This window comes from Acartia tonsa, chromosome 7, assembly GCF_053477335.1.
Source record: "Acartia tonsa isolate MP-2025a chromosome 7, ASM5347733v1, whole genome shotgun sequence".
NCBI classification, from domain to species: Eukaryota; Metazoa; Arthropoda; class Copepoda; order Calanoida; family Acartiidae; genus Acartia; species Acartia tonsa.
The window spans coordinates 14880389-14894650 of NC_137266.1; the positions used below are offsets into that span (position 1 = coordinate 14880389).

The following is a 14262-nucleotide window of genomic DNA, read 5'->3' on the forward strand; positions in this document are numbered from 1 at the left end:
AAAGAATAAAGAATAAAGGATAGTTGAAACATAGATTTATGCTACAAAGTCGCTTGTGATATTAATCGTTTAAGTTTTTTCTAAAAATTTATTTTTCCCTCCCTCCCACTCCCTTAAATTTTTTCATCAGTACGTTTTTATATTTATAGCATTTTCTTTATATATTTTTCCTTTTCATAAATCGTCGGTTTTTTATACGCACGTGGTTTGTGATAGGGCAATAATAGATAGTTTTATGATTCAAATTTCAAATTTTATGTTATAAGACTTAATCTAAAAATTTTTTATAGGGGTCAATTTTAATGTCGATTCGATTCATTTCCTTTAAACAATAGTTTTTTATTCATAATGCTTTGTTTATTTTTATATGAGTTCATTCTAGATTTTTTGACTTATATTATATATAATTTTTCAGATTTTTTATCATAAGCCTTTGTTTCTATCTCGTACGGCGCATATTCACACATAAGATGGCCGACGGTGAGGATGAGATGCAGCTGCCACATTTGGGTGACATAGCCCAAGAATTGCCGGCATTTGAGGATGAAAACGGTTTCGAACCTGTATCTCCAGGTATTATTTTAATTAACAGATTATTGGCTATTAAGTATAGAGTTTTTCTTGTAATCACGTATCTTGATATAGACCTATGGTTATATACGTTACATCAATGCTTGTTTTTTTTAAAAAAAAAAAAAATTCATTCGACTCGTGCATACACTTGTTTAAGACACAGTAATATATAAATTTACTTTAGCTGAATTGCAAATCTGTCGACTACATTCATGGTTTTTTCATTTCAGACATGTTTTGTTTAGTTTTAACCGTTCGAAATAGCTTTTTTGCAATGTATAAATGAAAATCGATAATGGAAATAGCTTTTTAATTTTTAGCAGCGGACGTAGATGATGATCCTGCCGTTGATAGTGACGAAAGTGTCCATGATCAAGAGGATCAGATTGACGCTGCTCATGCGCAGTTCCATGAATCACAACCAGCTCCTATGATGGATGAAATTGCGGAGGCGGATCGAATGAATGATGGAAACGGAAGAGATCCAGCGGAATTGTTGGCCATGCTAGGTGATGATGCACCAATGGGTGCCAGACCGTTTCGTGCTTCCACACCTCTCATTCCAGCACCTCAATCGTACATTCAACAAGAAAGGGCCAGATATGGTCAACATGATCATGTTAATAGAGTAGCACAGCATCACCCTCAGCATTTACCACAGTGTCGGCCTGGCCCAGTTCATTATCCATCTCAGAATCAGGCAATGAATTTTAGTAATGTTAACATAAATGCGGCACCATACATGGCAGGAGGCGCGGCAGCTAGGCCACAACCGCAGCAAAACGGCGAACGCATACGCCATAGGTCGGAGGAACTACCCAGAGTGCCGACAAAATCAGCTCAGTCTGTCATGCCTCCACGCGGTACATGTCATGACCGAGGATCAGCGGCTGACAGGCCCTTGTCTGTCGATAATTCGGGTCAGGTACCAAACAGTGCTCTTATCGACGTGATTCGCATGCTAGTCAGCGACAGAAATCAGAAAAACCAGCAGAGCACCAGTGCTTCCCAACCATCGACCAGCAATGGTGTTGGCGGTGTCCAGCAACAGCAAGTTCAACAGCAGCAGAGGGCTGGCATGCAAGCGCCTCAAGCAGCCAATTTTCAACAGGCTACGCCGTTTCCCCAAGGTTGGCAGATGGTCGCGTTACCAAGCAGAAGACTTGTCGCAGGCGTGCCTACAAAAACGAAGCCGCCCGGTTTCTGCCTAGTACATTATGCTGTTACGCAACAAACCAGACTGGGAAAAATAACTGAGGTAAATGCGCAGAATTGCCGTGACTCCAGTTATTTGAGGTTGATGCAGAAGACTGGCCTCGATCTATTGTCTGTTCAGAATTATATCGAGGTAACATTATTACAACTATTCGACAAAGAGTATCGTTCACAGTCCTAGTCTTCTCTCCTTTTTTACAGTTTTTTCGGAAAATTTTTTAATTTCACAAGTTATGTGGCAGTGGGACTTGTGGTTATCTTTAATACTATAGATCTTAATAAGCACTAGAGCAGTTTATCTAAACAATGTAATATTTGAGGTTGTTGTGGTATACCACCATATTTGATTTAAGTACCGTTTAAGTGTTATAAGAATTTGTTACGATTTTAAACTATAATTTAGGATGCAGTTCGCGAGCTTTACAATTTGTATTTGCCCCCTGAGGCCCACGCCACCGTCCATCGCAGTATGGAGTTCTCGCTTATGGCCATCGAGCTGCTCAAGTTCATGAGTCTCTACATGAGCTTGACGTTTACAAACAGCCCCTCGGTGGTTGTCAAGTTTGCCTGCAACGATAATCGTGAAGTTCTGCAGGGTGAGAGGCTTACCAGATTAAATACTTTGCGCAAGGAGCATGAAGAAAGTGAGAAGCGCAGACGGGACAGAGAGCGAGAGGCCAGGCCATCTGCGAAACGCTTCACTGGCACGTGCCACAATTGGTAAGCGTTTAAATTTTTTAACATATTTTTTCTTTTTTGCTGCCAGTTTGAATGAGTTGTAATGATAATTGGATCTCGATTTTGCGCGGGCAATCAATGGATATGCCAATAGATAATCAAAGAAGTTTTTCTTTTCGAAAAATACATAGTTTAGTTTTTTAAAAAATATATATATATTCGCAATTTAACTTACTATTTAGCACAGAGTTTTTTAGTTGTTAAACTCAGCCGGTTTAATGATAATTATATTTTCAGCCAGAAACAAGGCCATAGAGCCTCCCAGTGCACAGCTCCTAAGAAGAAGGATTGAAGCGAGGCTTCGAGTTCCCCGGCCATAGCGGTACTTCCATCTACCAAAGCCGAGGAGCTCCTCATTGACGATGTTATCGCTCCACTCGATAACGATAATTTACCTGACACAAAAACTATTGACTTTAACTCCAATGGTAACATTGAAATCGACGACAATACTTCTGTTAAAATTGTTACCAGTGACTTAGTCGTAAGTTCTTTAAGTGACATATCTGACCAAGAATTTGCGGCTTTTATTGACAAAGAAATTGACCGGTTGCAAGACCTGGGTTTCGGTCCAGTTGCAGGAGGGATCCATGATCCAAAGGCCCAGTTATTTTATAAACAGATTTTAAACGCCAGTGATTCCGTTTTAGAATTATTAAGAAACGGTTACAAACCGGACATAGTTACTCCTCTTCCTGAGGCGACAGACCTTAGGAACAACATGAGCGCGTTGCAAAACATTCAATTCGTTCAGGCAAAGACAGACAAATGGGTTAAGGAGAACATTGTTAGGAAAGTCGATTATAAACCATATTTTGTCAACCCTTTGACGGTGGCGTCAAAGTTGGATAGTGAGGGTAACGTGAAATTACGTCAGTGTTTAGATTTGTCACGTACACTGAACGACTGTTTAAGAAAAGTTTCTATGAAAATGGAGGATATTTCCATGGTTCTTCCCAGAGTCACGCCCGGCTGCTGGATGTCCGTGTTGGACATCTCAGCGATGTATTGCCATTTGGCATTACATCCAGAGTTCCGTGGTTTATTCGGCTTCGCGGTTGTCAACGCCTCTGGCACGCGGGAGTTCTATGAGTTTTTAACACTGCCATTCGGCACAGGTTAGTTTTTGTTTTATTTCCTAATTCAATCAATGGCATTTTTTCGATGCGCAAGCGTTAAAACGCCTAAGGATAGCGATGTCTGTTGTCCTAATCAGTACAATATGAAATGTATTTGACAACCTTATGCATACCAAAAACCAAAAAACGAGTGTATAGTTTTTGTTTTTTACGTTTTGGTAGTGTTTTTCTTAAGAAATGATCGAGCGTCGAATTTAAATTGTACATATTTTTTAAAAATTTGATCCATAAGAATGCAATATTTTTTGTCAGGACCAGCCACACACATAATGAATTCTCTGATAGTCCCCATACGAAGATTCTGCCACGCTCGAGGCATAGACTTGTCAACATTTGTTGATGACTCGTTCAATTCAGCCTTGTCTAAAATTAAAGGATTGGCTAGCCTTAAGTTCATAAAATTTGTGTTCGAAAGCACAGGCTGGACATTAAACTTATCGAAATGTGTCGGGCCTACTACTTCTTTGTGTTACCTGGGCTTTAATTTAGACTCAATTTCTATGAGAATCAGTGCTCCCCTAATGAAGATAATAATTCTCACAAATGACATTAACGCTGCCATTTCAAAGGCTGACAAGGTTGGCGTAATATACGCCAAAGAATTAGCGCATATCCTTGGCGTATGTTGTCACCTTCTCCATTCTCATGGGAGTATAATGAGAGTGGTGACTAGATCATGCCAGCAGACACTCGGATTGACTGTTCAGGAGCATGGATGGTCCGGGTCTTTAGCTATAAACGATAGAATGTTACAAGAATTCGAAATGTTGAAGGTTTATCTAATAAGGTGTGTACATTCGAGTTTTTAGTTTTCGAAACATTTTTAAGAATTTTTATGTCTTATTTTTCCCCTGGCATTTTACGAATGTTTTGTTTAATTTCGGTTGCATTTTGACGTTTAGTTAAATATGAATATACACTTAAATATTCTTTGTTTTTATTTCAGTTTCAACGGACAACCTGTCAACAAGTGTAATGTTGTCATCAACATTATCCAACCTGCGAAGCAGGCAGTTTTGCTGGAAGCTGTAGATCCTTTAGACATCTCACAGATAGAATCCATCATGGTCTCTGATTCAAGCGAATCCAGAGCTTATGTATTTGAAGCGGAGCAACTTCGTTTCATTAAAGAGTTTCCATTTGAATACGACGAAATGCAGCAGTCTAGTACACTGCGAGAGTTGTTGGCAGTTGTGAAAATGTTTGAACAGGAATCATTTCTCCAGCAAAACAGACACAAAACAGTGGTTTGGTGTACGGACAATCGCGGTTTAGTTAGTATTTTGAACCGCGGCTCTAGAGTAGAAATTCTGCAGCGTCATGTGATAAATATCAAGTTAGTCCAGCTACAATTTGACATTATCCTTTTGCCAGTATGGCAAAGGAGGAGCACGTTGTTGCTAAAAATCGCTGACGAGGGATCTAAAGTAAGTAACACCGACGAGTGGTCGGTAGCCCTCGAGGATTATAATCTAATATGTGAAAAATTTATGGTTATGCCGGAAATCGATCTCATGGCCAGCGCGGCCAATACAAAATGTTCGGCGTTTTATTCAAAGTTGCCGGATAAAACGGCATTAGGCACTGACTTTTTTATACAAGAATTGGATAATAGGCTTGTCATGTACATATGTCCTCCAGTTAAAGTTATAGTTCCAGCATTACATAAGATCTTGAGTATACCGTCCGCCACTATCGTTTTTGTTATTCCCTTTTGGCAGTCCGCTTGTTTTTGGTCGCAGTTTATTGAAGCTGGAAAATTTAAGTCTTTCATAAAAAGAATTTTTGTGTTTAAGACCTTTTTTACATCAGAAGCAGCAGATTGTATGTTTAAAGGGAATTGTAATTTTTCTATGATAGCTTTATTAATTAAGACCTGAGTTGTGTATTTTCAGCTAATAGAAATGTTTCATTTATTGGGCCACAATATTTCCTTGAAAAAATTTGAGTAAATATACAGATAAGACTGTATTAGATCATAAGGGGAGGTTAAATTCTATTTTCGCCATGACGGAAAGATGTAGTAGGACTCAAAGATATTTTTCATTCGTACCCAATAAAATGATATCATTTCCTTGCAGATACAATTATTTTAATTTATGTATTAATCTGATTTGTAAATCTAGAATTCTGTAATAACCATACAAGTCCAAAAAAGCGCAGGAACATGAAAAGCATCTTTTATTTTATTTTAGACACATTATTCTAAATTCAGCTAGTTTGTTTGAGCAGATTAGATTAGGTATACCTATTAGAGAAATCCTGTTTGTTTTGGACTTTTTGGTTTGTTATAAATATTTTTATATCCATCCCTATCTTGTTAACGTTCGGTCTTTCCATGAAAGTGCAATCTGAAAATTATTCTAGTCTGTGATACGCTCTGAAAATTTAATATATATTTGTGGCTGTTTCAAGAAATGGGTTTATAATTTTAATATTTGGCCTTTTTTAGTAATTGATTCCGAATGGATTCATATTTGTGTATATTGATTTTTTACAAATTAAACTAGTCTTTCGGAGATTTGTTATTTGATTTCTCATATTTGTATACCCATTTCAGACTTTTTATTAGAGGAATCTGCGGCAATCAGTTTAAAATGGGTCGCGCCGGATTTGATCCAGCTTATCGGGCCAGAGGGCAACAGAGACCTATGAGAGGCAAGTATATTTGTTCATATGATACAAAATCGGGTAGCAAGACAGGAATCAAATGTTTTTTCGGCTTTAGGATTGATAGCTTTTAATCTCAGATCTATGATACACCAAACAAAAAATTTTTTGTTAACATACAATGATCGGTTTCGACGCAGGTTTTTCTTTGCATTCAATTGGATGAATAACTTTTTCCATAAGAGGTGTTTAACGTGTAAGAAGTTCGTTTTTTACTTAGATCTATAGTTAATTTAATCTATATTTTTAGTCGGAGAGGGTCTTCCTGCTCGGATTTCACAAAGGCCAGCTCTGAGAATCATGAGGGCAGCGCGAGGCCTGAACTTATCGCCGACAAAGAGTCGAGATGCCAAACTATACACGTCGTCCCGCGCCCAGTCTACCACGAGTGTACATTCACAGGTAGTGGAGGTGTTTCTCGCCTACCTGCGCAAGAGGGATCTACCGGCAACCACGTTCCGGGAAAGGGTGTTGCAGGACTTCATCCATTATCTTGAGGATATAAGGAAGCCTTACTCTTTTCTCAAACAAGTTTGTGGAAGTTTGAAGGCATGGTCATATATAATAGATCAGCCTGTTTCGGAGTTTTCACAACGTGTGTCGCGGCTGTTGGAAGGAGCAGTGAGAAGAGCAGCAACGGAACGCGCCCCCGTCAGAAAAGCCACGCCCATTCCTAAGGGTGTTCTCACAGCAATCATGCGCAAGATAGTTTACGACTATGACTCCATCTGGGACATTCCTCTGCCTTTTTTCCGAGCGACGGTGGCAATAATTTTGCAGTTCCACACATTTACTCGCCTCGCCGATCTTGATCAAGTGAGGGCGTGTCATATAAGCCAAGATCAAATAGGCGGGGTGGAAGTTCTGCGAGTGATCTATCCAAAGAGGAAGAATGATCAAGAGCATGAAGGATGTACAAACCTGTTGGCTTCAGAGGGCGGAGATTTGTGTCCCGTGGTACTGATTAAGAAGTATTACCGCAGATGTGGATTCCAGTTTATGGGAGAAGGGATCCTGGATGAAAATTTCTTGTTCTGTAGAACTTCTACTATGTGGCTGCCAGGTGGTAGACAAATTGTGGCTGACGGCAGGTATCAACTTTCGCCACAGACTCTTTTGAACGATATTACGCAATTGTGCCGTCAAGTAGGATATTTCGGCCCTGTGGGCAGAAAATCCTGCAAAATGTCTGGGGTTTCCGCAGCGTGCGAAGCCGGCTTGTCGGACGAGGCGTTGAGGGATAAGGGGAAGTGGCGGTCGATTGAAATGTCCCGTATGTACCGACAGATGACGGAGCCATATCAAATGGCTTTGTCGCGGTGCATTACAATGCAGGACGACCCACAAATAACGGATTTTGCGCGGAACTCCGGTCAACCAATTTATCGCGGGGCGCAAAACTCTAGGTCGGCTTCCCATCCCCAAGTCTCGCGGCGTCCGTCCCCAAGCAGGCACGAGGACATTATAACACAGCGGCCCCAAGACATGCCTACGTCGGCAGCACAAAGATTATTCCCATGCCAGCCGGTGATAAACGGCCACACAAATAGAGCTGGGCTTTTTCACAATATCGTGATAAATTCTCCGTTCACAGGAGGACAGCGAACGGCGAGATTCGTCGACGACGGAATCGTCAACACACGTTTCACAAGAAACACCGACGCTTTTCGTTCTTGGTTTTAGCCAAATTAATGATTTTTTCATTGAGTTTTAATTATTATTTTATGTAAATATTCGACCTTATAGGTTAAGTCCTTTGTGTTTTATCATGACTTTTCAAGGGTAGAATAGTAAGTTTTTATTTAAAAAAAAAAAAAAAAAATTTTCGGCGGCAAATAAGGACATAATTCCGTTTTGAATGATATTTCGACCCATTCGGATCACGACATGTATCGACGGATATTTTCGTCGACAAGTTGTCGGTTTTTTCTATTTTAAATTAATGACATTACCATGAAAGAAACAAAGGACCTTAGCCATTGAAAATTCATACTGTGTTAAATCTAGTACCTGTTTTATCAGTTATGTCAGAAATCTGGAAACTTATTATATTCAAATCATGTACATTTTGGGTCCTTGTTAATAATCTATATCTTAATGATAATAGGTTTTTTACGAAAATTTCTTGTGATATAACGTTCAATCCAGTATAAAAGCATTATTTTCAATCAGTAAGCGTTTTTTAAACAAGTTTTTATACCAGTGCAAAAACAATATAGTCATCACAGCCTTTTTATATATGTCATAGTCATCCCAATACTTGTAATAACTTATTATGTTCAAGAAAATTAATATAAGTGAAACAACAAGAATGAGTTAGTCATTTATTTTATGAAAATTTTTCATAGTAAAATTTATAGATTTTTTCGAGAAATAATTCGATGTTTTTCATGACCAGTTTTCCGCGGTTTCGGTATCAATTTCAGCAATATTTTGGAAAGTACATTCTGGAAGTGAAGTGTTGTCTTAGACTAGCTACTTCAGCAGCAACCTTGATATGTTTCTCGTTCGCAAACGACTGTGGGGTGATCCGTTCACACATCCAATGACACATCCTAAAAATTCATGTTATAACGGCAGTTTTTTAAATCATTACATTTATATTTCATCGGATTAATTAAGATATTACTTCCTCCCCGGCCGTTATAGTTTTCTGTTCAGATAATTTATTTATCTCTTTTTCCCTGTAACTAAACGTGGTCTTTAGAAGATAATTATATGGTTGAATAGTTAAGCCGTGTTTGCCCGTGTGGCTTGACTGTTTGTTCGCCACACCTAGTTGAGGAAACTAGTTTTACCTGCCAAGTAGGGAGTTACATATATACTGCTCACTAGTACACAGTTAAAATGTCATTCACCGCTAACGAGGAGTTATACAATGCCTTGCAAAGTCGTTTGGATCTTATAAAGGAGGAAATGATCAGTAGGGCTACAAATACTGACAATATCGAGTTAAAGAGGGCACTGACCAGGTGCTTATACCACCATGGTTGGGTGGAGGGTAACCTGCGTCACTGTCGCCCCGTTGCTGAAAGGCCAGCTGCCGCACAGGCTGCCGAGCTGTCCACCATGCTTCAAGATATCAATCGACATGAGGAGGATTATCGTGCCATCTAGACGTGGCACTACGCGAATTATTAACTAGTATCAAAAAATATTTGATTACATTCCTAGTTTAATAAAGTTGTGAACCAGCCTACCTAAATAAATTGTTTATTTCTGTATTCAGTTGAATGTGTGTCTGAAGATCTTAAAATTATAATGTTTGTAGCCGTGTGTGATTTTCTAAAGAGTATTTTTTCATTTAAATTCGGAGATTTGTTCACATAGGCAAATAAGATATATTAGTTTTTGTCAATTGGTTTTACACCAAGCAAGGTGATGATGTTTGGTTATTCAAGATCATAATAATTCGACGTCTGCATATAAGTTGCGTTTTTTCGTATGATTGTTAAAATCCACAAAAAACAAGACATTTTGGAGGTTGATGGTCTCGTTTGAACACTCTGTTGTGAAGGTTGCAATACGATTCAGCCATTTTTTCCGAAGTTTAAAGTTAGCAAATTTTGCGAATTTCTAGAATCAGAATGGAAAAGACAAGATAGAATATAAGAATTCGTCCGGTATGTAAATCAGAATTACCTAAGATTCAAAATTAAGCACGTTTTCGTAAAAAATCGACAAACGAACGTTTCAATTGTACGAATAAGCGTTCAACTATGAATTTTTATCGAAAATTTTCTATCGAAAATGTGCTTATTTAAGATTGATGAACGAAAATTTGTTAAACGATTCGAATGAAGCACATAAGACAAAGAACTTATTCTGTTCCTATAAATCCTTTAAATTTACCATTCTCGAAACTTCTGGGTTACTTTAGATGGAACAGATTTACTCGTTCCGAGTCTTTCCGCGTTTTATTTCGATCGAGCTTCGGACAATATGACAAAATTGAGTAGGTACACGTTCCAAACGGATTTTTCTGGAATTCAAGCTATGAAATAATAATGTGAGGTTTTCATTGAAGTATTTAAAACGAAAAAGAAAATGCATACCCTTTTTACGTAGTTATTTAGGGTTGACAACTTTTCAGAACTAGCTTTTCATTTTATTAATAAAGGACTTTTTGCATATTAATAAAACAACTTTTTTATGGAGTTATAAATTTGGTTGTTCCTTTAAAACCTCGCTAACCACTTATTTGATTAAGGTTTGCATTGTTAAAAAGCTTTGTTCAAGTCACGATATGGTTTCAAGCTATTTTCCTCCCCCCCCCCCCCTCTCACCTTTCCATCTTCAATTACATAGCCTCTAGGTGTATAGGGATTAGTAGATTAATTGAAGAAAAAAAACATCAAAAAAAATTATTTTTTTAAAAAAATCTACCAAATAAAAAAAGCAAAATCTGCAAAAAAAGTAAAATAAAGAAATGCGGGAAAAGTTGATAACTCTGTTGGTGAGCTGAGTCAGCTGATTTCTGTTATTATTTACCTTTTCTGCTAGAGACAAGAATAAAGGCAGTTTAAGGCATAATAATAAGACTCAACTGCCTTAGTTTTCTACCTTAATTTATAATTTATCTATCTATCATTGCCTATATATACCTTAAAGGGACAGTCATTAATATAATTATTGTTTCTTTTTTAATTATACTATTATTTTAAAAGCTTTTGTTTAAAACAAAAAAAAAAACAGATTTTTTTCTTGATATATTTTTATTTAATTTCTGACTCAAGGGATATTTGTGATTAAGAAATACTTACACATTTTGTCGAAATATTAAAAAAAACTCAAGAACTTTAGCGTAAGTTTATGTACTACATTTAAGAAATAATTCATGAAATTAATAATTTTGAACCGAAGTTAAATATTTTAAATTTTCGAGAAAAAAATTACAGAAAGCAATACTGTCCCTTTAAGTATTACTAAGGCAAAGCAGGTAGTTGCAACCATAATAATGATAAGGTGCATAGTCCACCTTCCCTTTTTAGTTCCCAATTCACATACACCTGCCTATTTTCGCCCCGGCTTAGGTATTAAGCGGTGTTTAGCGTCCTATACTAACACAGCATTACATTTTATTTTATGCTTGAATAAGGCTTCTACTTTGCTGCAATACCTCTGTAATTAATCCACTTTAGAAATTAATTTTAGGTGTTGCGTTTTGAGGAAATTTAAAACTTGTGTGTCTGTTAGAACTTGGTGTTACCTGTTTTTAGGCTTTAGTGATAAATGTAGTTAACAAATTTTGTGTTTATGAAACGGCCAAGCTAATTTTGCTTGATTCACGTGAACTTCTCTACAAGTGCAACAAAAATGGCCAAAGTCGCCGTAGTTACTGGCAGCAATAAAGGTATTGGATTCGGAGTGGTTCGAGCCTTGTGCAAGAAATACAATGGAACTGTTTATCTAACTTCAAGAGATACCGGGAGAGGAGAAGCATCTGTAAATACCCTAAAGAAAGAGGGTCTAAATCCTGCCTTCCACCAGCTTGATATTGGTGATGAGGCTTCTGTCAAAGCGTTAAGAGATTACATGAAAGAAAAGTATGGTGGTATTGATGTCCTTGTTAATAATGCTGGCATTCAACCTTCATTAGAACCTTTTGGTGAAGAAGCTATTGTTACCCTGAAAACTAACTACTGGGATACTAAGCGCGCTTGTGATATCTTATTTTCAATTTTGAAGCCTGGGGCGAGAGTAGTTAACTTGTCTAGTTCGGTAGGATTTCTTGGAAACTTGAATAAAGATGAAAATCAGCAGAAGGCTCAAGAAAAGATAAAGAAGCTTTCTTCAGACGACCTGACCGTATCTAAACTTGACGCCCTGATGAAAGAATTTGAAGATACAGCAAATGCTGGCACCCATATCGCTCATGGCTGGAACGTATCTACCTACTCAGCCTCTAAGATTGGTTTGAGTGCCCTGAGCCGAATTCAACAAAGAGAACTGTCTAAAGATGAATCCAGGCCCGATATTGTTGTCAATCATGTTCATCCAGGTTATGTTGACACAGACATGACCAAACCTGACTTAGTTGACGGACTGCTGAATATTGACCGTGGGGCTGAATCAACTGTGTTCGCTGCACTTCTGCCGCCCAGTACCGACGTGAGAGGTGCCTACATATGGTACGACTGCCAGATTGTTGATTGGATCAACGGACCTACACCCTCGGTATATTAAGTTACCAATTATAATTGTTTAATCTATAATATACTACTTTTTATTTTAGAATGGCATAAAAAAATGTGAGTAAATCCAAAACGTAACAATATTTAAGTGATTAAAAGTAAAAACGTACCATTCAACTGAAAATGGCAGAAGTAAAGCTAAATTCCCAAATCATTTTAACCCCCTCCAACGAGCTTAAAGACCTGCTGGCAACCATTGAAAATCCGTCAGAACAAATTAAAACAGCTCTGGCCAAAAATGAAATTACACCAGGTCTGTTAAAAGACATAAGAAGTCGACTGATGCCAGAAGATAAAAAGGTAGGTTCACAGAATAAAAAAACAATAAAGAAGTACTATACTTTTCATAGATACAAACAGTAGGTACAACCTAAATTCCAGATTTTTAACTTTTAGTGAATCCCTCTTAAAGTTTTGTAATAATTAGAATAAGTCACATGTTAAATTGTTAAATTGTTAGTGATCTCTGCAAGGTTTTGAAGCTAAATTTAAGGAAATGTATAATTTATGGAATTTTAAGAGAAAGGGGGATAAGGTGGAATAATTTGATTGTCCATGCATATAAAACAACTTTTAATACTTCTGTTTCCCTATTAAAGATAGAAATTTAATTCCCTTATGTTGTTCAAAAGTAAACCATAAAATATGCAATTTTAGAAGCTGTTTTATGCTCTGGAAAGAAGTCAGATGAAACTGCCCAGTCCTGAATATCCGGACAGAAATCCAGAGCTTGAAGCAAGATGCCAAAAACTAAGACGCGAACAGGCAAAACTTGAACATAATTTTGTATGAATTTCAATGAAAATGTTTAAAAGCTCTACTAAATCTTCAGTAGGTAGACTATCTCATTTTTATCCAACCCAAAGCTTCTTCTTTCTATTTATTTTTATTTTGCTTGCTTTCAATATTATTGTTGTTCTTGTTGGTTTTCTTTCATAAAAATTATGTCAAATTTTTTATAGGAAGAAAAAGAAAACAGACGACTGGCCAAAAATGTTAAAAGCAAAATTGTTTGTAAAGGTCTTAGGGAACAATCTATTTGGAGTAAATTGTATGGTAAACTTATGACTCGAAAACCTTTTTGATATTAAAATTATCAAAATTTTACTTGTTTTTCTATAGATTACTCAAATCCTTATAAAATATTTTATGTTCAAATTTTACAATTGTCAGGAGGAAAAGGAATACAGACGGCTGACAAAAAATGTTCGAAACCACTTAACAGCCGACGACGCCCCTATATCCGTACAAATGAAAGAACTCAATGCAATCCTAATATCCCTTGTCCAATTTATAGTTTCTGTTGGCTGCGCCTTTACTTTCGGTTTCATGGCGCCGTACTTGTTTTATGGGAATGAAAGTGTTGGGGTGAGGATATTGTGTGGTACTGTTATTGGCATTATTGTTGGAATTGCTGATTTGTATTTTGTAATCAGGGAGACTTTACATAATGAAGGTTTTGTTGTTAAGAAGATTGAATGATTTTATGTAAAATGTGTTAATTGAGTTTTTTTTTGATTTTTTCCAAAGATCTGTCAATTATTTTCTATTCATGCTGCTAGAAATTTGATGTTATCAATTGAATCTTTTTCTGCTAGGTTTTTCTATTTGTTTTCTATCTTGTGATTTGTATGATTGATTACTAGTCTATTTTGTCTGATTGTTGTCTTAATTATCAGTTTTGAAAATTATTTATTTTATTTTACCGCATTTAATACCTATTCATTTCAGAG

General features: G+C 37.0%; 3 protein-coding genes and 1 pseudogene across 5 annotated transcripts; all 4 read left to right on the forward strand.

Moving 5' to 3' along the window:
* Positions 1–419: 419 nt before the first annotated feature.
* LOC145324407 (uncharacterized) lies at positions 420–2889 on the forward strand. Its single transcript, XM_080166998.1, has 4 exons — positions 420–573; positions 894–1921; positions 2192–2508; positions 2764–2889. The coding sequence occupies exons 1-4, from the start codon at positions 471–473 to the stop codon at positions 2816–2818; spliced, it is 1503 nt and encodes a 500-aa protein (XP_080023124.1). The 5' UTR covers positions 420–470; the 3' UTR covers positions 2819–2889.
* On the forward strand, positions 2825–5385 carry LOC145324914 (uncharacterized). The gene is made up of 2 exons (XM_080167667.1): positions 2825–3644; positions 4612–5385. Exons 1-2 carry the CDS (start codon positions 3248–3250, stop codon positions 4695–4697), a joined length of 483 nt encoding a protein of 160 aa, XP_080023793.1. The 5' UTR covers positions 2825–3247; the 3' UTR covers positions 4698–5385.
* Positions 5386–11220: 5835 nt separating this feature from the next.
* LOC145324916 (carbonyl reductase [NADPH] 3 pseudogene) lies at positions 11221–12572 on the forward strand (annotated as a pseudogene). Its single transcript, XR_013881349.1, has one exon. The product of XR_013881349.1 is annotated as a carbonyl reductase [NADPH] 3 pseudogene (transcript).
* LOC145324917 (vacuolar ATPase assembly protein VMA12) lies at positions 12534–14261 on the forward strand. 2 transcript variants are annotated; one of them, XM_080167670.1, is made up of 3 exons: positions 12534–12829; positions 13187–13294; positions 13492–14261. In XM_080167670.1, the coding sequence occupies exons 1-3, from the start codon at positions 12653–12655 to the stop codon at positions 13612–13614; spliced, it is 408 nt and encodes a 135-aa protein (XP_080023796.1). In that variant the 5' UTR covers positions 12534–12652; the 3' UTR covers positions 13615–14261. The 2 variants fall into 2 exon arrangements, with proteins under 2 accessions (XP_080023796.1, XP_080023795.1); XM_080167669.1 differs by having other exon boundaries at positions 12538–12829; positions 13703–14261.
* Position 14262: the final 1 nt, after the last annotated feature.

Excerpts from the sequence above, each read along its gene's own strand:
- LOC145324407 (XM_080166998.1), top strand. The coding sequence starts at position 471 with ATGGCCGACGGTGAGGATGAGATGCAGCTGCCACATTTGGGTGACATA. Across the intron at positions 574-893 it reads TTTCGAACCTGTATCTCCAG|CAGCGGACGTAGATGATGAT; the intron begins GTATTATTTTAA and ends TTTAATTTTTAG. Across the intron at positions 1,922-2,191 it reads CTGTTCAGAATTATATCGAG|GATGCAGTTCGCGAGCTTTA; the intron begins GTAACATTATTA and ends ACTATAATTTAG.
- LOC145324914 (XM_080167667.1), top strand. The coding sequence starts at position 3,248 with ATGAGCGCGTTGCAAAACATTCAATTCGTTCAGGCAAAGACAGACAAA. Across the intron at positions 3,645-4,611 it reads AACACTGCCATTCGGCACAG|TTTCAACGGACAACCTGTCA; the intron begins GTTAGTTTTTGT and ends TTTTTATTTCAG.
- LOC145324917 (XM_080167669.1), top strand. The coding sequence starts at position 12,653 with ATGGCAGAAGTAAAGCTAAATTCCCAAATCATTTTAACCCCCTCCAAC. Across the intron at positions 12,830-13,186 it reads TGATGCCAGAAGATAAAAAG|AAGCTGTTTTATGCTCTGGA; the intron begins GTAGGTTCACAG and ends ATGCAATTTTAG. Across the intron at positions 13,295-13,702 it reads AAAAACTAAGACGCGAACAG|GAGGAAAAGGAATACAGACG; the intron begins GCAAAACTTGAA and ends TACAATTGTCAG.